Source organism: Cucurbita pepo, chromosome LG04 (assembly GCF_002806865.2).
Source record: "Cucurbita pepo subsp. pepo cultivar mu-cu-16 chromosome LG04, ASM280686v2, whole genome shotgun sequence".
Classification (NCBI taxonomy): Eukaryota; Viridiplantae; Streptophyta; class Magnoliopsida; order Cucurbitales; family Cucurbitaceae; genus Cucurbita; species Cucurbita pepo.
Genome location: NC_036641.1, coordinates 8,013,033 through 8,035,529, shown reverse-complemented (window position 1 = coordinate 8,035,529; position 22,497 = coordinate 8,013,033). Strand labels below are relative to the sequence as shown.

The following is a 22,497-nucleotide window of genomic DNA, read 5'->3' as shown; positions in this document are numbered from 1 at the left end:
TTTGGTTTCGTACTACGTGTAATAAATATCACGACTTTCCCTCCCTGTCCTCCCTCCTCTACTTACTTTGGTTCGAGCGACAAATTTTCTTAGTAGGACTATCTGTATTGAAATGAATGACATATATCGTGGAAAAAATATTTGTTGCAGTTACTAAAGTACTAAGTTAGATGAGGCATGGTATCACCGACTGAATGTTAGTTTTCGTTATTGGGTAAAAAATCGTACCCGTAATTTTACCTATAGTAAAAAAAATAGTCAAGATTCTCCAAATAAATAATCCCACGAACTTAACATAATGGAAGCTACGCGATTTAGTAAATAAATAAATAAATAAATAAAACTATTTTATTTTATTTTATTTTATATTAAATGTCAAACTTATATTATTGTTATTATTAAAATAATTTTTATTAATTGATAATTTCTTATTTACCACCGAACTCCAAAAAGCGAGGCAGAGCTACAACTGTCACACGTGCAACTCCCATGCAAAAAAAGAATATATATATATTTTTTTAATTAAAAAAATGGAGTGGCGATCAGTGTACTTTTGACCCGTACGAACGAGTGGCACGTGAATGGTGAGTGAATTTACGAAAATACCCATAAAAGAGAATTTGGTGGTGCCGGCGCCGCAGGATGGAGGGTGTGGAGGGCTATTATAAAAACACGTAGATGGTAGGTCACAGTCCAATGAGAGAGAGAGAGAGTTGGGAACTGGTCAACGACGTCGTATGGTTTCGCATGGATTTGTCAGGAGTAACCGTCAGAGGGCGGGATTAGGTGACAGCTAATACTCACATTGCAGTGATCTCTATAGAACGCGTTGTTTTATTTGTGCATTTTTGCCGCTAAGTCACCGACGCTTGTTTTGCCTTTTCCTATGTATGTCGAAAAGTGCACATTGTGACTTTTTGTATTATTCTTTTCTAAAAATGCACTTTACCCACTCGAGCGGGTCGGGAGGTTTGAATGAGTGACTTTCTCGTCTATCAGTGAATTGATAGAAACAAGAGAGGTTTAAGCACTTTCGATACAGTAATAGCAAATAGGATAATTTGCTCTTATTGAACGTACTAATTGTGCGTTCTCTCTTACCTGTGTGTACATATTTTAAGCAGCCTTCTCGTAGATAAGTTAGAGGCTCGTGGTCTACGACCACTTTCAAGGGTAGTTTTTTCGTTTTTTGATGAGAAGAGAGTGGTTGTATGCAAGATTCCATGTCAGTTGGGGAGGAGAATGAAACCTTGTTTATAAGAGTATGTAATCCTCTCCCTAACGTTTTAAAAACCTTAAGAGGAAGCTCAAAGAGAAAATATCATATAAGACAATATCTACTATCGGTAGACTCAGACTTTTACATCATAGGTCATGGGACAACTTTTTTTAATGAAACGAGCCTCAACTTATTTGGATTAAGTTTAAATAAATAAAAAAATTTATGGGTTACGCTCGTTAGCGGACTCACCTAAAATAAAGTTTAATATGAATAAGCGAACTTATTATTAATTAAAAAATTATTTATTTTTAATTTCACCTAAAATGTTTTGATTTTGATTTTATAGTTCAAAATTTAATTACACGTCAATGACAAAAGAAAGTGGAGTTAGTAGGTAAGATTATTGTTCAAATTTGGTGACACATTTCTCCTACCACATCCCTTCCAAAACGCAAAAGGGTATTATTGTACATTCACACTTTGATATTCTAATTTTCGATAATAAATTATTTTATAATATTTATATATAATAAAATGATATTATTTTCACATAAGCTCTCATCATTTTAATTCAACTGTGTTTATTTGGTTTTTAATATATATATAGTTTTTCGTATTAATTTTTCAGGTTTGATCATGAATTTATAATCAAGAAATACTGTCTCCATTGGTGTGAAGGATTTTGGAGGAACCCGATAACAAAATTATGAGAGTTTATGTTCAAAGTGGACAATACCATACCATTATGGAATCGATTATTACTTTAGGTTTGGATGTGAATATCGGAAGTTTGAAGTGGCCACAAAATAGATGGCGACAATTAAGATTATGGGCAATTAATACCCATTGACCCAAAAATTGTGGCAAATTTTTACCAATTCTAAGCTCATTAATGATGAATAATGTATGTTATCAATAAATTGGAGTGGCAACTTATATAGTTGCCACACCCATCGAGTCAACTTATAACGTGTATGTGTCAAGAAGCTTCACTATAACCCATTTCTATATCTAGCACATCATTGAGACTCGTTCATCACTACTACATGTTGATGATAACGCCTTATAATGAATTATTTGTCGTACCTCACGTGAGCGTTGTTTCGTTCGTGTGTTTATTTGTCTATTTTGTAAGGGATGAGTGATTTTAAGTGAATCGAAGTGTTTTGGATGAATAGAGACAAATGGAGATATTTTGGTCTAAATTGAACAACTGGGTCAATAGGAAATGAAGATTAAGCTCAAATTAAGCCTTAGGAGTTGTATTGGTAGTGTTTCGACTCTGATACGAAACGTCTCAATGTTGAATTTTCATTAACAATGTCGTGCTCAATATTCTGAATCGTGCTTGATGCTTGAATGTTGATAGCATCTCGACATTATCCACTAGCATCTCGACTCTATAAACACGTGCACAATTCCTCATCCATTTGAAGCATATCAACCTTGATATTAGCTTCTCGATGCTGCTTCACCCAACACATTTTTTTTATATGAAAAAACAATATCTCGATATGCGACGAGGCGTTTGATGCTATCATGCCTCATGTATATTCTCCTCGTTCTCTAGGTCAAACAAACCTCAGGTCTTAGTTTTAGGATTTTAGATACTTCAAGAGCTTTTATCTATATACTGTCCTATTGAACTTTTGTATAAGATTGATATTTATGACGGATTTAGCTATATCGTTAAGATGAACAGCTAGAATTTGTGTTTTAATTTACGAGTTGGTTCAAGTTCAATTGTTACACCGTGAGGCTACCGGTATTTAAAAAAAAAAAAAAAAAAAAAAANCAGTTTTTATATAACACTTTTATAGCCGCCTTTTTTCGACCATGCTATCTCTATCATGATTATTGGTTTCCTTAATCTCCCTTATCTGGTTATCGTCACTCTCTCTCGTCATTTTCTCTCTTTCTATGGCCGAAGCATATCACCATTGATTAACTTAAGACACTACTATAGATTGCCTCACGTTCGTAAGCCAATATCAAGTTTTCATGCTCCTCTTGTCGTGTCTCTCTCGTGCTCACCTCCATCTTCGATCTACACTCGGTTCAAGCCACCATCATATCTCAGTTTCTTGTGAACCTATTAATGAAGCGAATTCAACGAAGCAACAACTGGTACCATAGAGAAGCGGCCATAAACTGGAGAGTCTTGACCAATTTGAAAGATCATTTGATGTAGTTGAAATAACTGAAGTTTGGGTTGTTCGATCAAGTAAGGGAAACTCGATGGAATTCATAACTGTCTCAATGCTTTTTTTAATTGTCTGAATATTAAAAAACTAAGACCACTCGAGAAGTAAGTAAGCTAGTCCTTGTTTGGTCATAAGGATAATGGTTCTTATTAGGTCAGGGGCAGCCGACCTGGGGGTTACTCGCGATTGGTAATGGCATAACCAGAAGAGGTGTAGGGGAAAGAAGGTTACGCGCTGGTTAGCGCAGTGCATCTGTTTCAGGTACAAAGGCGACGAGGGGTGCTAACCCGGCCACCCAACCCAGCAGGTCAGGGGCGGGTCGACCATAGGTTCGAATCCTGCCATTATAATAAATATTTTTAAACAATTCTATTTTATTTTTAATAGAAGCTTAAAATTGATAATTAAATTTATTTATTTATATATAAAATTGATAAATCTCTAATATAACAGCGCGGCACGTTCTTTTCAATATATTTATTTATTTATTGTATATATTTTTTTTAATCTTCAGCTGAAAACTATGCCCTAAACTTACAAATCTGAAGGGCCGCCGTCTGTTTCTCGTAGGAGACTTCAATTTCATCTTCGTGCCCTAATTTGTTCTTCAGCTGCGCTCGATTTGCTCCATCTTCAAGGTTTCCCTCACTTTTTCTCTCAAGCATTCACATTCACATTCACGCAACACTTCCAAATCTTGGCCAGTGCATTTATATAAACACTGAGCATCTTGCATCGATCTGTTCCCGCTTCACTATTTTGAGGTAATTTCCCCCAAATTCTGGCTTTTAATTTCGTATATTCATGTGGGATTCCATCAAGTTAAGGTTTATTGTTACGTTGTAGTCGCGTACTTCGTTTACTGGATTAATTTAGTTGTGTTGAGAACTTGTCATGACATGTTGAAATGCTCTTTGATGGTTAACTCTTGTTCACTTGCTTAGGTACAGCGAGATTCTTGGACAGCCGGCCCCTGTCATTGGTTACTGTACAAATGAGGGGTAGGAGTTACACTCCATCGCCGCCAAGGGGTTATGGCAGGAGGGGCAGGAGCCCTAGCCCTAGGGGACGCTATGGTGGTGGACGTGGGAGAGACCTTCCCACTAGCCTTCTAGTTCGTAATCTTCGCCATGACTGCAGGTTTGTTCTTGATGAATTTGTTTGTTTTTTTGCCCTCAAAAGTTCTATAGAAAGTCTCGAGAAGGAATGGAGATCGTTTAATTTTGTTTTGCTTTGATAGGAGATAGATCTTAGTATCAAGAAAAAAAAAAAAAAAAAAAAAAAAAAAAGGGGGAGAGGAAGGGGTAACAACGAGCCACTTTGTCCAGATAACGGAGTTGAAGAGGCTTTTCCCTGGAGTATTAGAACATTAGAATAGTGATGAGAATTCGTATTTAGACAGCGTCGGAAAGAAGCAAAATGCCCTGGACCAGAGAACCTTGATTAATCTCTTTCTTTGTCTTCTAAGAGACTTCCATTTCTTCCTAGCTTACCTAGGGCCCATTCGTATCTCCTCCCACATGTGGTTAAGGGTGCCCTGAGGTTCGCTCACATTGTGTTTGGGTATTCACCAACCCTCAATTAGGCTTGCTGTGATGTGGCTCCGGATTTGTTTGACTTTAATTTTTATATCTCAACGAATCTTGTGGAAATCTACCATTTCTTTTTCAGCTGTAATTGTTGTTCAAAATACTATTTATTTTTTGTGTCAATGTTTCTGTTTCGCATTAAGCAAAATAAGTTTTTCTTAACAGCCTTGGAGGGTTGTTTTGCCCAAGCATGCTTGACACTTTAAAAACATTGTTGCCACCTTACTACATCATGTTTGTGTGTGTTTTACCACTTTAAATTGTATTTTTTCTTTAAGAAGACTAAAGCTAAGTCATAGAAATATAGTAGATTTCCTTTCATTTTCTTCTCTCTCACTGTGCCCTTAGCGGAATCAGAAACTCTCCTGCATGGCCATAGTTTTATCCAAACTATTGATTCTTTTCAAGCTCACTTGAGTGCTAGGATGCAGTCTTGTGGTCAGTGGATGTGGGGTCTTTCATTCTGTAAGATATTTCAGTTTCACTCTTTCTCCCACTTATCATCTCTGTGTGGGACTTATATTCATGTAATTTTATGTGGTGGCATGTTCTTGTTCTGATTATCAAGTTTCTTTATATATCTCTACGTGATTTGTAATTAGGAATAGAAATGCTGTATCACTATTCTAGAACTTTGTACTGCATATTATTTTTTAGAGAAATGCTTTTGCTCCATGCTTTTATTCTTCCTAGCTTACTGATCAAATTTTTAGTAAAATATGATGAAATCTTGTGCGCACTCATTTATTTCTTTTAATGCAGGCCTGAGGATCTTCGTAGACAATTTGGACAGTTTGGTGCTATTAAGGACGTATACCTACCAAAGGACTATTATACTGGGTGAGCGTTTCTTAGCTGTATGTAGCTTGTGGTTCTTTGGTACTGATGTTAATTTTTTATTGATGAAGGGAAATTTTGCACCTCGCTCTTATGGTTTTCAAAGAAATTGTTTAAGTTTTACCCAATATCTTTTGTTTCTAACAAATGTTTGATTTATTGCTTTGTTTCTAACATTGTGGTTATTTTCTATGTTGCTTTGTTGTATTGGTTCAGAGGCAAGGGTACCTAATAAATCATTTTTTCAATCATTTCCATGCATCTTTTGAACAAAATGTTTGTAGTTCAATCTTTGGAAAACAATGTTCATGAATTCGTGAAGCAGGCCCTACTTCATGTTCATCTTTCAAATTATTCATTTGATGATGGGGGCATATTTTCTTTCTGCTTTTTTTTTTTTTTTTTTTTTTTGTTTTTTTTGTTTTTCCTTATCACGTATTAGGTCTGTGTATTGAATGTTTGAAGATTTAACAGTGAAACTAATGTTTTGAAGAAGACATCAAGTAATTAGAGTTCTATTGAAGATGATGTTAATGGTAGTGAAGATTGGAAGGAAGTTGGATTTGAATACATAGAAGATGTTCCAAGTCTTGAAGAATTTCAAGTCCTCTTAAATCTGACACATGCAAGGTCAGCAGCCAAGTGCTTGCTTTATTATCACAGACCTTCCATATTGCAAGGGATATGATGGACATTATTATTAGAAAAGGTTTAGGGCAGGCGAAGTACCTGACCTGATTCTGTGGCTTTATATTTTCCTTTTTGTAACTTTTTTTTCCTTTTGATTTATTTGTTTGACAATTTTGCAGAGAGCCTCGTGGTTTTGGTTTTGTTCAATATGTAGATCCTGCCGATGCTGCAGATGCTAAACATCAGATGGATGGCTGTGTTCTTCAAGGTCGGGAGATAACTGTGGTATTTGCTGAGGAAAACAGGAAGAAGCCATCTGATATGAGGGCAAGGGAGAGAGGAAGGTATGAAGCTTCCTCCTAATATATTTATGATTCTTTATAGGCATGGATACTTGCATTCAACTGTGAAATAATGTTGTGCATTTGCTTATGTTTTCCAACACTTGTGCTCACGGGAGCTTGGGCTGGCTTTTGAAAGGAAGCTCTTTTCTTAGTATTTTTGGAATCTTTGATATCACTTTTAACTATGGTAACTGTATAATATAAATTGGAAACTGCTTTTAATGGGCTGAAAGAACTCATCCTATTAGTTCACACTGCCAAGTTTAATATTGCATATCTATCCGAAACAAAACTAATATTTCAGTTGTACAAACAGTGGACGGTTTCATGATCGTAGAAGATCTCCTCCACGGTATTCTCGTTCTCCTCCTCAACGCCATGCAAGGCGTTCTTTTTCACCAGCTCCATGCCATGCAAGGTCTCGGTCTCGCAGTTATGATTATGCATCCCCCCCACCAAGACAAAGGGCGTACTCTAGGTGTGATTTCAATTTGTTAGCTATTTGATCTCTAGTTCTGTTTTTTTGCTAGTATAATTTCCATGATTCCATTTGGTAACTACATTTTGAGCTTCAAGTCTTTCAATATGTCAATGCAGATCCATATCCCCGTCTCCACGTGGCAGACGGGATAGTCGAGAGAGGTCCTACCCACGACAGCCAAGCCGTGGTAGGTCATACTCCCGATCCCCACAACTTGATGGTGCAAGAAGTAGAAGTCAGAGTCCAGCACCACGGGGTGGAAGTCGAAGTCCAAGCCCCGTGAGAGGCCGAAGGCTGAGTAGGAGCAGGAGCAGGAGCAGAAGCATTAGCCGGAGCCGGAGTCCACGACATAGTCCTAGACATGAAGAGGAGTATAGAAGTGAACTGAATGGCGGAGGTAGGAGCCCTAGTCGGTAACAACCATCCCGCTCAGAAGTTGGGAAAGAAAAACTACAATGTACTATTGCCATATTTCGTTTGAGATTTCCCGCTAGAGACATCTTTTGGTTTGTATTGTTGGGCAGCGTTTTTTGTTGTTGTTACTTGTTAGGATTTATGCGTTATCAAATTGATTGTTGGTACGTACTTCTTTGCTTTCTTTCGTGGTGTGATGATGCTTTACAAAGTACTTCCAACCCCTTCCATCATAAATTGTTCTTTTGGGCATATTGTAACGTCCCAAACCAAGGACTAAGGAGTAGAATTCAAACTTTTTTCTGAATTCAAATTTAGTAGCATCAGATTATTGTTGTTATTTTGTGAGAATAGTACTTCTTGGTAGCGGGCTTTGGGTTTGTGTAGCCCTCACTTTTAGCACTAAGCGAGTCAAAACAATTGAGATTGTGTATCCCTCACCACGAGCACTCACTCTTAGATTGGTGTTGCCTACGGTCAGGCAACGTATGCTCAAGTTTCTATAGGCAACGTATGCTCAAGTTTCTATATGCTCGAGTTTTTGCTTCTATATATGGTCGGGCAACGTATGCTCAAGCATTTGTTCTCATTTTGAGAACAAGGTTTTAAAAAGGGGGGTTGATAGATTTTTGAAGGCGAGTTTGAAAGTAAGAATGGAAGAAGATTTGAAAGATATAATTACCAACAAAAAGTAATACAACGGGTTAAATAACATATAACCTTTCGAGTAGAGTAGAGAGAGTATGAGAAGAAAGTTTTAAAAAAAGGCTTTTCGAGTAGAGAGTGTGAGAAGAAGGTTTTAAAAAACGGGGTAGGAAAATTTTCGAAAACTAAATAATGTATAACTTTTTAATTAAACATGTACAAACATTAAATAAATGGGTTGTAAATTCATCGGTTTATAAAAAAAAAAAAAAAAAAAAAAAAAAAAAAAAAAAAAAAAAAAAAAAAAAAAAAAAAAANATTGGCTACAACTAAGCAAGTGGACCCACGTGCAACTTTTTCCCATGTGTGAAGGTGGGGTCCATCTTACGAATATTTATTGGATTCTATTTGTGGGCCCTACTCCTTCCATACTCAATTAACACTTTCTTCCAATAATTATTGTTTACAAAATCACACGACCAATTCTTTCAAATTTATATTCCATATTAATTTCCTTAAATTACTTTTTTTTTCTTTTTTTTGAGATCTTTTTCCCCTTATAATTTTGATTATATTATACACTTTTGAATATTCTTTTTTTTTTTTTAAATATAAATTATTAATATTATCGATATAAACATATCTACGTAGAAATTATATCCTCAATTGAGAGGCTCGAAATTAGCTAACATAACTAGTTAAAAGAACTTCAACTTAAGTCGTGTTCATACGACAAGATTCTTCATCTAAGAGCTGAGCTATCTTCGATCCTTTAGAAATTCATGGGGTTAGACAAAGATATTGGAAATTTCCGTGCAAATGCCAATATCATTACTCCAAAAGAAAAGAAAAAAAGTTGTTTCTTTCCACACATTGATGGCTAGCTTTGCTGTTCCACTTAACAATCAGCTTCAATTTAATAGCGTTTCTCCTTTACGGCACTGCGAGAGCCCATGACTTTTGGGTTAAAATTAAAGAACAACACAGCCCACTCCCATCCTCACTCGATCATTCATTCTCCCAAATTCATTGTCTTTTTCTGTTCAAATTCCAAACCCCATCAAACCAAAATGAACGGCGACGATCAGGACCCTCTCAGCACGAGAATCCAAGCCCCCTTTCATGCCTCAAAAGAGAGAATAAAAAGGCAAGCAATAAAAGTTTTTATATGCATTGCCCGTCAGTTTTTACACCTCCAGTTCATATTCTTTTCACTGGACATCTCACAAGCTTGGCTTAATCCTGTTTTGTACGAAATATATACGTTGGGAAATGGTGGGGTATGATTCTTCTCGTGGGTGTGTTTTGTTTTGGGATTAATTTTCTTTTTACTTGTAACTATTGCTTGGTGGGGAGTTTGGTTTTTTGCTCCTGTCTTTTACTCTCGTTTCGAACGCCTTTTAGTGTTCTTGGCTGCTCAGAATCTCTCTTCTACACTTCTCTATTTTGTCCTTCTTCCATTAATCTGTGTTCATAAGTGTTTGCTCTGCTCTCTCTTTAGGGTTTTGATTCTGTTCTGAAGCTGAGTTCAAGACTGATACATTATCCAGATCGGGTACTTACCCACTTCTTGTTTTTAGATTTCCCAGATGGGTTCTTCGCTATTTCGTGTTTTGTGGCTTGTTTTTGGTGCTCAAGGCTTCTCAAGTTGATTTTACAGTAGTTCATCGTCTACAGAATAGAATGAGAAAAAGGGGTTTCTCTTTTTGATGATACGTGTAAGCTAAGCTAAGCTAAGCTAAGAGTTTCATTTGTAAACTAAGCTACATTTTGTTTGTTAATGCTTTGTCTGAATATTTATGGCTTTATTGCATTTGTTTCCTGTTTGTGGATCCGCTGAAAGAGCTTGTTTGGAGCTTGTTTTCCCCTAATTCTTAACCTTTCAAACGTAGACTTGTGGGTGCATTTCCATTTTGATTTCCTTCCTTTGAAGCTTAAATTTCTTCTGAACGTTTCAAACAAGAATGGATGAGATGTTTACTGATTAAAAGTTGGAAGTGAGGGGAGTCGGAAGCTATTTTTCGTCTTGGTATGATACCCTTTGTAACGGCCTAAGCCCACCGCTAAGATATTGTCCTCTTTGGGCTTTCCTTTCCGGGCTTTCCCTCAAGGTTTTTAAAGCGCATCTGCTAGGAAGAGGTTTCCACACACCATTATAAAGGGTGTTTCGTTCTCCTCCCCAACCGAGGTGGGATCTCACAATCCACCTTCCTCCGAGGCCTAGCGTCCTCGTTGACACACTGCCCGGTGCCTGACTCTGATAACATTTGTAATGGCTCAAGCCCACCACTAGTAGATATTGTCATCTTTGAGTTTTTTCTTTCGGGCTTCCCCTCAAGGTTTTTACAATGCATCTGCTAAGAAGAGGTTTCCACACCCTTATAAGAAATGCTTTGTTCTCCTCCCCAACCGACGTGAACTGAATTATGTTTTCTATTACTCTCCTGTCATTGCAGTTTTTTCTTCATGCATTCAATTACTTTTACATGTTTCTCTTGAATTGTTGTTCTTATTTGTTTCTATATATGTTTTTCTTTTCATATGACTTGATTGCAGATTGTACATGCTAGCTTGTTTGAGTTTCGGGAGTTCGATTTTCGAGACAAATAGCGGGAAGCTCTAATCCTACCTAGCTGAAACGTTGAAGCTTCCATTGATTCGAAAATGCGTGAAGGGTGTCATGGAATTGTGATCTTGCTTCTATTTGGCATGTGTGTCAATTCATTAGGTATCTTATTTATCTAACTTCGAGTACTTTCGCGAGTACTTTCGCGCCCTTCATACTTCGTGTTCTGAATCCGGTCTGGTTCGAATATTTTGATAATGTCTATGAACTTCATTTCTGTGCTCTTCATAATAAAGGTTGATCACACGGCCTCAAACGAACGTCATTAGTTACTATCGATCTTTTTCCTAACAAAAAACTAGAATGTTTGGTTTTATAGCCAATTATCTATTTGTTACTTAGCTGTGTTCTTGACGTTAATAGGTGCGTTTGTGGGGGTCAACCTCGGGACCGACGTCTCCAATCTTCCATCAGCTTCAGATATAGTTGCAATTCTTAAATCCCATCATATTACTCATCTTCGCCTTTATAATGCTGATGCTCAGCTGCTAAAGGCCTTAGCAAACAGTAGCATCGAGGTAATTGTTGGTGTCACGAACGAGGAAGTTCTCAGGATCGGTGAATCGCCTGCAGCCGCTGCAGCCTGGGTTAATAAAAACGTTGCAGCTTACTTGCCAGGAACAAATATTACGGCCATTGCTGTTGGCAGTGAGGTCCTTTCTACAATTCCTCAAGTTGGTCCAGTCTTAGTTCCAGCCTTGTATTCCCTACATAAGGCCTTGGTTGCTGCCAATCTAAACTATCTGGTCAAGGTTTCCACTCCCCAATCAATGGACATGATACCCCGACCTTTCCCCCCGTCCACCGCTACCTTTAACGCTTCATGGAACGCTACTATGTATCAGCTTCTCCAGTTCTTAAAGAACACGAAGTCCTACTACATGTTGAATGCCTATCCTTATTTGGGATACACTAGCGGGAATGGAATTTTTCCGCTCGATTATGCACTTTTTCGATCACTTCCTGCAATTAAGCAGATTGTTGACCCAAACACTCTTTTCCACTATAATAGTATGTTTGATGCTATGGTTGATGCAACTTACTACTCGATCGATGCTTTCAATTTTTCTGGGATTCCCGTCGTGGTTACCGAGACTGGCTGGCCATGGTCTGGTGGAGCAAATGAACCTGATGCTACAATTCAAAATGCTGGCACCTATGTTAATAATCTGATCAGGAGAGTTTCTAATGATTCTGGTCCACCAAGTCAGCCAACCATACCTATCAACACGTACATTTACGAGTTGTTTAATGAAGACAAGCGGTCTGGCCCGGTCTCGGAGAAAAACTGGGGTATACTTTTCTCCAATGGCTCTACTGTTTATCCTTTGGGTTTGGCTTCTGGCCGTGCAACCGCGAATTCTTCTACGGTTTATTGTGTGGCTAAAGATGGAGCTGATGAAGATAAGTTGCAGGACGGTCTGAATTGGGCTTGTGGACAAGGAGGGGCAAACTGTGCTGCCATTCAGCAAGGCAGGCCATGCTTTCTCCCTAATAACATTACTGACCATGCTTCTTATGCTTATAATGATTACTACCAGAAAATGCATACTGCTGGTGGTACGTGCGACTTTGACGGTACTGCTACACTTACGACGATCGATCCTAGTAAGTTCTTTTAACGGTTTTTATCCTTGTTCCTTCAAGTTATTCAATTATCCTACTTTAGATATTTTTTATGAGTTTTCGGAATCGAATATCAATGGACTAAAAATATATTTTACTTTATAGCTTTAAGAAGAAGTTCATCTTTGTTCTACTTTCATTCTTAGAGCAACACCACTGATCCTTGGTTGAACCAACCATCTAGGGAGAATGGCCTTCGAAAACAAGGGGGTTGATCTTCAAGACTTTTCGGATGACCGTAGAGTACAATGGGTTTGTAACAGCCCAAGCCCACCGCTAGCCGATATTGTCTTCTTTAAGTTTTTCCTTTTGGGCTTCCTCTCAAGGTTTTTATAACGCATCTACTAGGGAAAGGTTTCCACACCCTTATAAAGAATGTCTCGTTCCCCTCTCCAACCGATGTGGGATCTCACAATCCACCTCCGTTTGGGGCCCTGCGTCCTCGTGGTCCTCGTTGGCACTCATTCCTCTCTCCAATCCATGTGGAATCTCACAATTCACCTCTTTTGGGTCCCAACTTCCTCGTTGGCACACCGCTTGGTGTCCAAGCCCCCTTCGGAGCAGCGTCCTCGTTGGTACACCGCCCAGTGTCTAGTTTTGATACCATTTGTAACCATCTAAGCCTACTGCTAGCAGATATTGTTCTTTTTGGGCTTCCTCTCAAAGGGTTTTTAAAACGCGTCTACTAGGGAGAGGTTTCCACACCCTTCTAAAAAAATACTTTGTTCCCCTCTCCAAACAATATGGGATCTCACAATCCACCTCCCTTTAGGACCTAGCATCCTCGCTAGCACTTGTTCCTCTCTCCAATTGATGTGAGATCTCACTTAATCTCGTCGGTAACTAGTTCTCCGAAAGCCCAGAGTACTGCAACGTTTTCTGCAGAATGTTACAAACATAAGCTCTCCTCTTAGTCTTCAGTTCTCTAGTTTTGTGCTTGTCATATTTTTTGTATAAAGATTCTGATCTCTTTTCTCAATTTGATTTATTATAAAGCCTGTATTCACGGTTACATCGCTCGTATATATCGCACATAAGTTTCGTCCGCCCTGCTGCATGCATACCCTGCCAAGCATTAAACTTTTGCTTAATTTTGTTCTTAATGCCTGTTTGAACGATTTCATCTGATATCAACTATTCGGGTTTCGTACGGGACTCGACTTTGACAAAATCTCTCATCCTTCTAATCCAATTTCTCTCATCTTGTTCCACAATCTCTTGCAGGTCATGGCTCTTGCATATACACAGGAAGGTAAGTGGAAGATTCCACCAAAAACACTCTCAATAACTTAAAGAAATCAAGAAATCATCTGTTTTTTTATATCAATATATGAGTTCTAATCGTTTCAAATATTGAAAAACAGCTCCAATTCAAGTGGTGGAGGTGGAGTTTCTCCTCCAGCATTGGGGCCTTCAGGTCAGCTTCCTGGTGCAAGTTCAAAGCTGCAGGTCTCTTCATATCAGCTCTTGATTTGGGTAATCTTTTCTTGGGCTTTAATGGTTTCTTTGACATGAGAGGTGAAATTTTCAGATTGCTAATTCATTGATCACATATGGTTCTTTGTTCTTCAGTTCTTGGTGCTCTTGTTTATTGTTCTTTGTTCTTTGTAATTTGTTCTTCTGAGGTTTTAGTAACTGGGTGGTTCTTTGTTCTTCAGTTCTTGGTGCTCTTGTTTATTGTTCTTTGTTCTTTGTAATTTGTTCTTCTGAGGTGTTAGTAACTGGGTTTAGTCTTTTTGATTAATTCATATTATTCTTGAAATGATTTCTTCCCATTTTTGCGAACCAATCCAATCCATGCTCTTCTTAGTATCTAGAATCTTGGGGTTTGCTTTGTATTCGACGCAACTTTACGGGGGGGGGGGCGTAGACGTTGTCTATATGTATATTTTTTTGTATTCGTGACTCTCATTGTCTAAGGCTCGACGTTGTCTCTACTCGAAGCTAAAAATTTTCACACGTAATGTTACATTTCATTTTGTTGTCTTGATTCTTAGCAACATGACTCTCAGTGTTATTCATTGATTCACGACTTCATTAAGATGAGTTCAAACACTATTTTAAGCCCTTCGAGTTTATGCCTAGGTCGAACGATCAGGTTATTAGATTGGCTCAATGGCTGATTTGGTCGTGTGACCTATTTCATAGTCCAATATGATATTTCCTTAAACAAAATTCTCAGGCTTAGATTCATACTTAAATTTTAAATTCCGCTTCGACATCTGATTACTCCAACATATTCATGCATCGTCTTTGACATTACTACGTTACCTATTTGTCTTAAAAGTGCTTTAAGAGCAAAACTATCCCTACACTATTCCCATAAATCATCACGGGTCATTTTACCATCTTTTGTCTTCATTCACATGATTTCTAAGCACGTTTCCACGTTTAGCTTTAGAGTCTCTATAGGTATCTGAAGATATTCAAAGATCTTAAAATATCAAGGTATCTACCTTCAAAACAAACCGACTAATTCCCCATATCCATCCCGTGAAAATCTCGGATTCCCACGAAACAAAACATACACCTAAGTATTATTTTTGATATTTAGAGTCAAACCGTAGATATGAAGTCAAATAAGGAAAGAGTAGGTATGAAGTCAAATAAGGAGGATTTAATTGCCAAGATAGTTCAACTTTCAAATCATAGCGGGTCCTTGTGTCCAAATTTTAAATTTTATATGGGACACTTTAGAACTTACCGAGTGGGTCCCTAATTTCGTGTATCGAGAAATTTATTCAATGTTCGATCACGTGTTTCAATTTGTGCAATTTTTTTTTCTTGAAGTTAATAAATGGATATAACAAAGTCAAATATTACGATAACCATGATAAATTACGACCCTAATTCGAATCAAAATTTGGAACAAACTTAAAAAAAAAAAAAAGTATTTTTTAAAAAACAAAATAAAGAAGTATTAATTTCTAAACACATTTTCCAAACAAACCATCATTTTCCTTACAAATCTTTTAGTGCACTTTTTCAAAATGTTTATTCAATTTTCTCTCCTTTCTTTTTTATCAGTTTATATCCCAAGATTATCACATTGGAAAATGAGCTTGATACCCAAAATGTTACTTCCTTTTTTGTTTATTTTGCTAAAATTAATTTTGTTCGAGTTTAATTGGGTCGTATATGAGTTAGATCGAAGAAATCTTTTGGGTAAAGATGAGATTTTGGGTTGGTTAGAACGGTGACTTGAACGATCCAAATAGGGTTCACAACCTATCATGTGGATATACGAGATCCCACATCGGTTGAAAAGGGAAACGAAACGTTCTTTGTAAAAGTGTAGAAAACTCTCTCTAACAGATGTGTTCTAAAATCGTGAGACTGACGACAATACGTAACAGGCCAAAACAGTTAATACCTGTTAGCGGTGAGCTTGAGTGTTACAAATGGTATCAAAGCTAGATAGCGAATAGTGTACCAGTGAGGACACTGGTCCCCAAAGAAAAGGGTAGATTGTGAGATCCCACGTCCGAGAGGAGAACAAAGTATTCTTTATAAAGGTGTGAGAACCTTTGTCTAAGTTTTAAAATTGAGACGGCTATACGAGCCAAAAAAGACAATATCTACGGGCAGTCACTCAAGGTCTGAATTGTGAACAATTACATTAAACAAACATGAAAACAGAGTGGAGAATCAAAAAGGATCGAAATTCTAATAATTCCTTCAAACAACAAAACTAAAATATCTACAAATTCAAACCCACAATTAAAAAAACACGATCTTGATTCAAATCTGCAAGCGAGCTACATAATAATAAAAAACAGAGGAACAAAAATTACAGAGCTCTCAGGATTCTTCAATGGCGTCAAGCGGAGGATTGAACTCCAAGATCTTCTTGTTCTTACAAACCTTCATGAGCCCAAACCAGACAATCCCGGCTGCCGTCATTATAGCACTCACCACGAGCACCATTTTGTGCGTGAAAACCATCAGAACCACCAGAAACGCCGACGGAATCAAACACATAACAATCAACGCCGGCAACCTCAACGGCACCTGGAATGGCCTTTTGATCCCCGGATGCTTCCATCTCAACCAAATGAACGCCGAAAATTCCAGCAACATTCCCAAGCTGTATATGAAATTCGCCGACGCAACAATGTCGGTGAAGTTCATGTACGACACCGCCAGCGAAATCGCCGTGCAGATCACAATCCCAATCCATGGAGTGTTGAACCATTTGGCTCTGCTCGCGAAGAATTTGGGCAAAATCCCGATTTCTGCCATACCCAGAATCTGATACGCACTGCTACTCAATTGGGCTTCGAATAATCCAATCCCCGACAAGCACGACCCGATTTCCAGGAGGATTTTGAGCCATTTTCCGGCGATGATTCCGGCGGCTTGTGCGTGAAATCCAGACCCCCAAGCGGATTGTTCCACATCGACGGCGCCGATGACTGCCAGAAGTGGGATAAGATAAGAAACACAAGTGAAAATCACGGATACAAACAGAGCCATTGGGAATGTTTTTTGTGGGTTTTCGACTTCTCCGGCGAGAGTGGAGACATTATCCCAGAAATTGAGGTTCCAAAACAGAGTATTGAGGTAGAGATTCCAGTCTTTTTTGACGCCTTTGTCGCCGAAACTGAGCCACCGGTGGGGGTGAATTTTGGGGATAGCGATGAACGTCATTAAAATAAAGGGTAAGAGAGACAAGAAGGCTAAGACGACGGCGACGTATCCGACGATGGTGAGGCCAACGTAGTTAAGGAGGGCGAGGAGAAGGGTGGAGCTGAAGACGGCGATGCGGCGGGGCCAGCCAGATTCGAGCGGCGGAACGATTTTCTTGACGTAATCGATGCAGAGAACAGGGAAGGCAGCGATATTGATGACGCCGCTGAGGAGTTTCCAGGTACCCATTAAAGATCCCCAGAAGGGTCCGAAGGCTCTGTCAGCCCAGATAACGAAACCGCCGTCTCCGGGGAAGGCGGTGGAAAGCTCCGCCGTGATTAGGGCCTCTGGGACACTCCATATGAAAGGGAAAACGATGAAGCCAACGATGGCGAGGAGAGGGCCGGCAGCTTGAACAGCCGGCTCTTCGCCATAGGGGCCGCCGGCGACCTCGAAGTAGATGAGGAAGATGAGGGGGATTAGAGTGAGCTTCTTTCTGGCGGCGGCGGAGGAGGTGGCGGTGGCGGCGGTGGTGGGGAGGGTTTGAGAAGGGGAAGAAGAATCAGCAAGGGGGTGGGAGTTGGTGGACTTGTTCGGGGATTGTTTTTTGTCCGCCATGATTGATTGGGCGAAGCTAACAAACAGAGAAGACGAAACAGAGCAAGCATCTACAAATAGAGTTTTTTTTTTTTTTTTTTTTTTTTTTTTTTTATTTTTTNCAAAAGAAATATTATTATTAAACTAAATTAATCAAAATACTCTTAAATTTGTTTAAAAACTAATCTACCTTACTAATTTTTTTTATAGAAATTATTATTATTTTCTTTTTAAAATATACTTAAACATTTTAAAGTATTTTTTTTAGTATACTTCACTTTAAAAATATATATATATATATATATTATATATATATATATATATATATATATATATATATTCTTATAAACATTAATATTTTATCTTTATCGGTGAATATAACATTAATATTTTTTTACCTTTATAGATTATCTCTAAATATTTTTTTAGACGTTCAGAATATTTTTAAAGTTTAATTAAAAAATTAGAGAATATTTTTTAAACCATTTTAAAAATTAGAAAATTATTGTTGAAACTATTTTAAAAGCAAAATATTAACTCTTTGCTATATTCTAAAGAATTTTTTTAAAAGTTTTTTCTTTTAATTTAATTTATGATGGTTTTAAAAAATTATGAAAATTTAGTACTATTTTAATATTTATGTAGCATTTTATTATTATTATTATTATTATTATTTGGATGATATGAGGTGGTGGCCCACATCGTGACTCTACAACCCCAAATATGGGGTGTCGATTGGCGTTGTCGTCATTAACACGTGTACTTGTAACCATTTTCATTCATTCCTCTTGTGCTTTGTTATAATATATATATATATATATATTGTTTATAAAAATATCCATAAAATGTAAATATTCAGACATTTTTTAACAAATAAATATTTTACATTTTTTAAAAATGAATTGAAAATTTAATATAAACCCTATTATGTATATATATAATTTTAAATAAATATGGTTTTTTTTTTTCAATTTAGTATAAACCCTAAACTCGATTTGGTTATTTATATTTTAACATTTATTAAAATTATTATTTTCTAAAATTTTAAAATTGGTCGAAAATTTATTTTAAAGAATGAAATTAGGTTAAAATTGGTTAATGATAAGTTCGACCCTATTAAAATTTGTTTGTACTCATAAATATAACAAGAAATTATAATTTTTTTTTCAAGAAAGAATTACTCGTTCTTGAACTTTTAAATTTGTGTTAATATGCCTCTAATAGACGTATTCAACATTTTTAAAATTTTATATAATTATTAAATACTAAATCTAAGATTAAATAAATTATTTAAAAAAATTATAATGACATATAAATAGGCAATGTCAAATATTTTATAGATAAAAGAATATGAGTTTATTAAATATTTTAAAAATCCAATAACCTAATAAATTTATTTTTAAAAATATTAGATATTTAATTTAGAGTAAAAAAAAAAAAAAAAAAAAAAATANAATAAATGAATTAGGCACTCTAGATCTTCATTGTAATTAAAGCCATAAAAGTTTTTTAATTTCAAAAGCAACCTAAATAAAAAATTTAAATAATTAAAATTGTTCCATGATTGTTTAATTTTTTATTTGATTATTAAAAAAAAACTAAATTTATGCGTACTACTATTACTTAAAAGATATTTTTTTCTTTTATTATAATTAATAAATTAATAAAATAATATTTATTTTTGAAATTTGACTAAAAGTCCAAATATTTTCTTAAAATAATAAAAAAATGGGTAGAAAACGGAATGATTTTTAAAAACCAAAGAATTATTGATGATGTAAGGATTGAATTTCTTTTCATATTATTAAATGAAATATTTCCTTTTTTGAAAAAAAAAAAAAACTCTTTAATTACCTACTCTATTTCTAAGAAATTAATTTTAGATTAATATACATTTAATCAAATTAATTAATAATCAAATAAATGACACATTAATAATAACAAAGAATTGTTTTTTATTTTTGAAAATAATAATTCTATAATTTTTTTTTAGTTTTAAAACTATTTAATTTTCGATAAAAACTTATAATTAAAAATGAAAATAATTCTTAAAAATATTTAGGTTGAGCAAAAAAGGAAAAAGAGAAAAATAGAAAAATCCAAGTCAGCACTTTTGGAGCTGACGCAATAAATGTATTTTAAAAAAAAGAAAATTCCAAAATTCTATTCCTTTCTTTATGGGGTTCGGTGTGTAGCTTTACGCAACGCTGATATATATATATATATATATATATATTATTTTTTAATTTCAAGAAATTGGATTAAATTAAATTAAATTAAATTAAATTAAATAAAGGATCCACTTGGCATTCAAATTAAAAATGGATACGGTGCGATATGTTCCCCTCAAACATCAACCGCACACACACACTTTGACTTTATTTATTTATTTTTAACATTTTTGTTAAATAGTTTCCTATTTATTTGGTGCCTAAAGTTTTAAAATAATATTTTTAGTTTCTAAAGTTTGAAAAATAGTTTAAACTCGTCCATTTTAATTCATCTAACAAAAATAGAACATAGAACGTGACCCTGTTGAGCCAATTCAAAATTTTGAATTGGTTAGGTTAGTGACCCGAGCAACCTGGACACCGAGTTCACAACCCAATTTAACTATACCCTCTGTTTCCACGTTAGGTTGTTATCTAGTTGTTTTTTTTAATTATTTAAGAAAAATCTATTTATCCGCTGCACGCTTTACTAAAATCTCACAAATCTTGAATATAAGATATAAAATCTAAAATCTATTTTTTTTTAATCTAGTTGGGTTGATAGGTGACTTGGGTTTGTCTTTTTCTTTGATATTTTAATAGTTTTGAACTATGCATTAATAGCAATTTACGTTTGTCGGGAGTCAAAGTCGAACTTACTTTTGTTCCATAGAGAGATCTTAACTACAAAAGTTCAAACAATAAGGCGTTTGTAGTCCAACGGTTAGGATAATTGCCTTCCAAGCAATAGACTTGGGTTCGACTCTCGGCAAACGCAAACTAACCTCCTAGCTCTCAATTGTGGTTCCATTTCATCTCGACCTTCCGTATCAGGCATCAATATCAGACTCGAGTTTGACCTTTTCTTTTGTGATATCCTTTTAATAGTTGAGAAGTATGAGTCAAAGTCGAACTTACTTTTGTTCCACAGAGAGATCTTAACTACGAAAGTACAAACAATAAGGCGTTTGTAGTCCAATGGTTAGGATAATTGCCTTCCAAGCAATAGACTCGGGTTTGACTCCCGGCAAACGCAAACTTACTTCCTAGCTCTCAATTCGAATTTACTTTTGTTCCACAAAGAACACAGAGAATAATTGCCTTCCAAGCTCCCTGCAACAAACCACCATCTCATTTGACATGGAAACCTAAGAACCTGCTCCTGTGGAAGCCTCCTTAGCAGATGGGTATGATGGGTATGAGAGACAATATTGGACCATACATGTCTAAGCGGACAATATCGGTTAGCGGGGAGCTCGGGCAGTTTCATGGGCGCATCAAAGACATTGTAGTCTTGACAACAACCAAAGCTAACTATACTTCTTTTTCTACAACCAATTGTCAAGTATTTTGGATACAGAATGATGCTACAAGAACTTAAATCTCCTCAACAAAATCAGACAACAATTGCACTTCCCAAAAACCCAATTTGTGATGAAAGAAGTAAGCACATAAAGATCAAACATCATTTCATCACAGAACAGATCAAACATGGACAAGTGTTCATCAAAGCAGACAAATCCAAGAAAGAAGCAAGACTACCTCACATAGCCTCTGTTCTTTCTCCAAGGCAAGCCTTCCGCGTACATGCAGGAATCTTCTGGAACTGTTGAGCCGGCAAAGTCTCCGACAAAACCCCAACATAAAAATCAATGGTTCCAGAGCCCTGATTAGCCTCGATTCCTGTAACAGAGACCCACAAGAACAGCTTCTTTGCTTCAATTCCAGAAACATCCGCCACAGACCCATACCTCAATTTCCCTTTCACTATCTTATCGTAATACACCAACAGATCGAACTTCACATAACACTCGCTTTCGAGTTCGATTTCGAAGCTACCATCGGCAGAGAGCGTGTAGGACTTGACATTGTTGGGTAAGAGACCCTTTGGAAAACCGTAAAGGGGCAAAAGCTCGTGGATGTCTGTTGAGTTGAGGGCGATGTCCCTTACGGAAGAGGCGAGATGGGTTTGGGCGGTAATGGTGAGAATTAGAAGGAGAAGTGAGAATCGGGAGAGGGAAGCCATTGATGGGGAGGTTTGAGGTGCGGCGGAGTTCAACAATTTTCTTCGCTAATAACTTTTATAGGCTCAACTTTCTTCTTGCACTTGAAAACTCAAGGAATTAAAGGAAGTCTTACCCTCCATTATGCCCTCATTGAAATGAAATTACTTGTTTGTTTCAAGAAGCTAAGGGAAGATTCCCCTGAATCGGGATCCCGATTCAAACGTGTAGAAATCTCTTCATATTTTAAAATGGTATTAGAGCCAGACACTCATCGATGAGCCAACAAGGGGGTGGATTGTGAGATCCCACATCGGTTGGAGAAGAGAACGAATTATTCGAGTGTGAAAACCTCTCGCAAGTAGAAGCATTTTAAAACCATGAGGTTTAGGACGATAAGTAATGAGCTAAAACAGACAATATCTACTAGTGGTGGTGAT

General features: G+C 36.6%; 4 protein-coding genes and 2 non-coding genes across 9 annotated transcripts; 4 read left to right on the top strand and 2 right to left on the bottom strand.

Annotated features, from left to right (window-relative positions):
• The first annotated feature begins 3,930 nt into the window (after window positions 1-3,930).
• Window positions 3,931-8,034, top strand: LOC111793736 (serine/arginine-rich SC35-like splicing factor SCL30A). 2 transcript variants are annotated; one of them, XM_023675763.1, is made up of 6 exons: window positions 3,931-4,190; window positions 4,377-4,566; window positions 5,778-5,855; window positions 6,662-6,826; window positions 7,143-7,304; window positions 7,424-8,034. In XM_023675763.1, the coding sequence occupies exons 2-6, from the start codon at window positions 4,421-4,423 to the stop codon at window positions 7,722-7,724; spliced, it is 852 nt and encodes a 283-aa protein (XP_023531531.1). In that variant the 5' UTR covers window positions 3,931-4,190; window positions 4,377-4,420; the 3' UTR covers window positions 7,725-8,034. The 2 variants fall into 2 exon arrangements, with proteins under 2 accessions (XP_023531531.1, XP_023531530.1); XM_023675762.1 differs by having other exon boundaries at window positions 4,371-4,566.
• Window positions 8,035-9,695: 1,661 nt separating this feature from the next.
• On the top strand, window positions 9,696-14,575 carry LOC111793827 (glucan endo-1,3-beta-glucosidase 4-like). 3 transcript variants are annotated; one of them, XR_002814980.1, is made up of 6 exons: window positions 9,696-9,921; window positions 10,923-11,094; window positions 11,356-12,600; window positions 13,843-13,870; window positions 13,983-14,243; window positions 14,330-14,575. XR_002814980.1 is itself a non-coding variant. In XM_023675878.1 (5 exons), the coding sequence occupies exons 2-5, from the start codon at window positions 11,031-11,033 to the stop codon at window positions 14,131-14,133; spliced, it is 1,488 nt and encodes a 495-aa protein (XP_023531646.1). In that variant the 5' UTR covers window positions 9,696-9,921; window positions 10,923-11,030; the 3' UTR covers window positions 14,134-14,524. The 3 variants fall into 3 exon arrangements, 2 of the variants coding, with proteins under 2 accessions (XP_023531646.1, XP_023531648.1); XM_023675878.1 differs by having other exon boundaries at window positions 13,983-14,524; XM_023675880.1 differs by lacking the exon at window positions 9,696-9,921 and adding an exon at window positions 9,928-10,084 and having other exon boundaries at window positions 13,983-14,524.
• Window positions 14,576-16,259: 1,684 nt separating this feature from the next.
• Window positions 16,260-17,900, bottom strand: LOC111792118 (probable polyamine transporter At3g13620). Its single transcript, XM_023673452.1, has one exon. It carries the CDS (start codon window positions 17,863-17,865, stop codon window positions 16,420-16,422), a length of 1,446 nt encoding a protein of 481 aa, XP_023529220.1. The 5' UTR covers window positions 17,866-17,900; the 3' UTR covers window positions 16,260-16,419.
• A 2,860-nt stretch (window positions 17,901-20,760) lies between these two features.
• Window positions 20,761-20,832, top strand: TRNAG-UCC. Its single transcript has one exon. It is a non-coding gene; the product is annotated as a tRNA-Gly (tRNA).
• A 186-nt stretch (window positions 20,833-21,018) lies between these two features.
• On the top strand, window positions 21,019-21,090 carry TRNAG-UCC. Its single transcript has one exon. It is a non-coding gene; the product is annotated as a tRNA-Gly (tRNA).
• A 261-nt stretch (window positions 21,091-21,351) lies between these two features.
• LOC111793813 lies at window positions 21,352-22,131 on the bottom strand. The gene has a single exon (XM_023675861.1). It carries the CDS (start codon window positions 22,078-22,080, stop codon window positions 21,598-21,600), a length of 483 nt encoding a protein of 160 aa, XP_023531629.1. The 5' UTR covers window positions 22,081-22,131; the 3' UTR covers window positions 21,352-21,597.
• Between the last annotated feature and the right edge of the window lie 366 nt (window positions 22,132-22,497).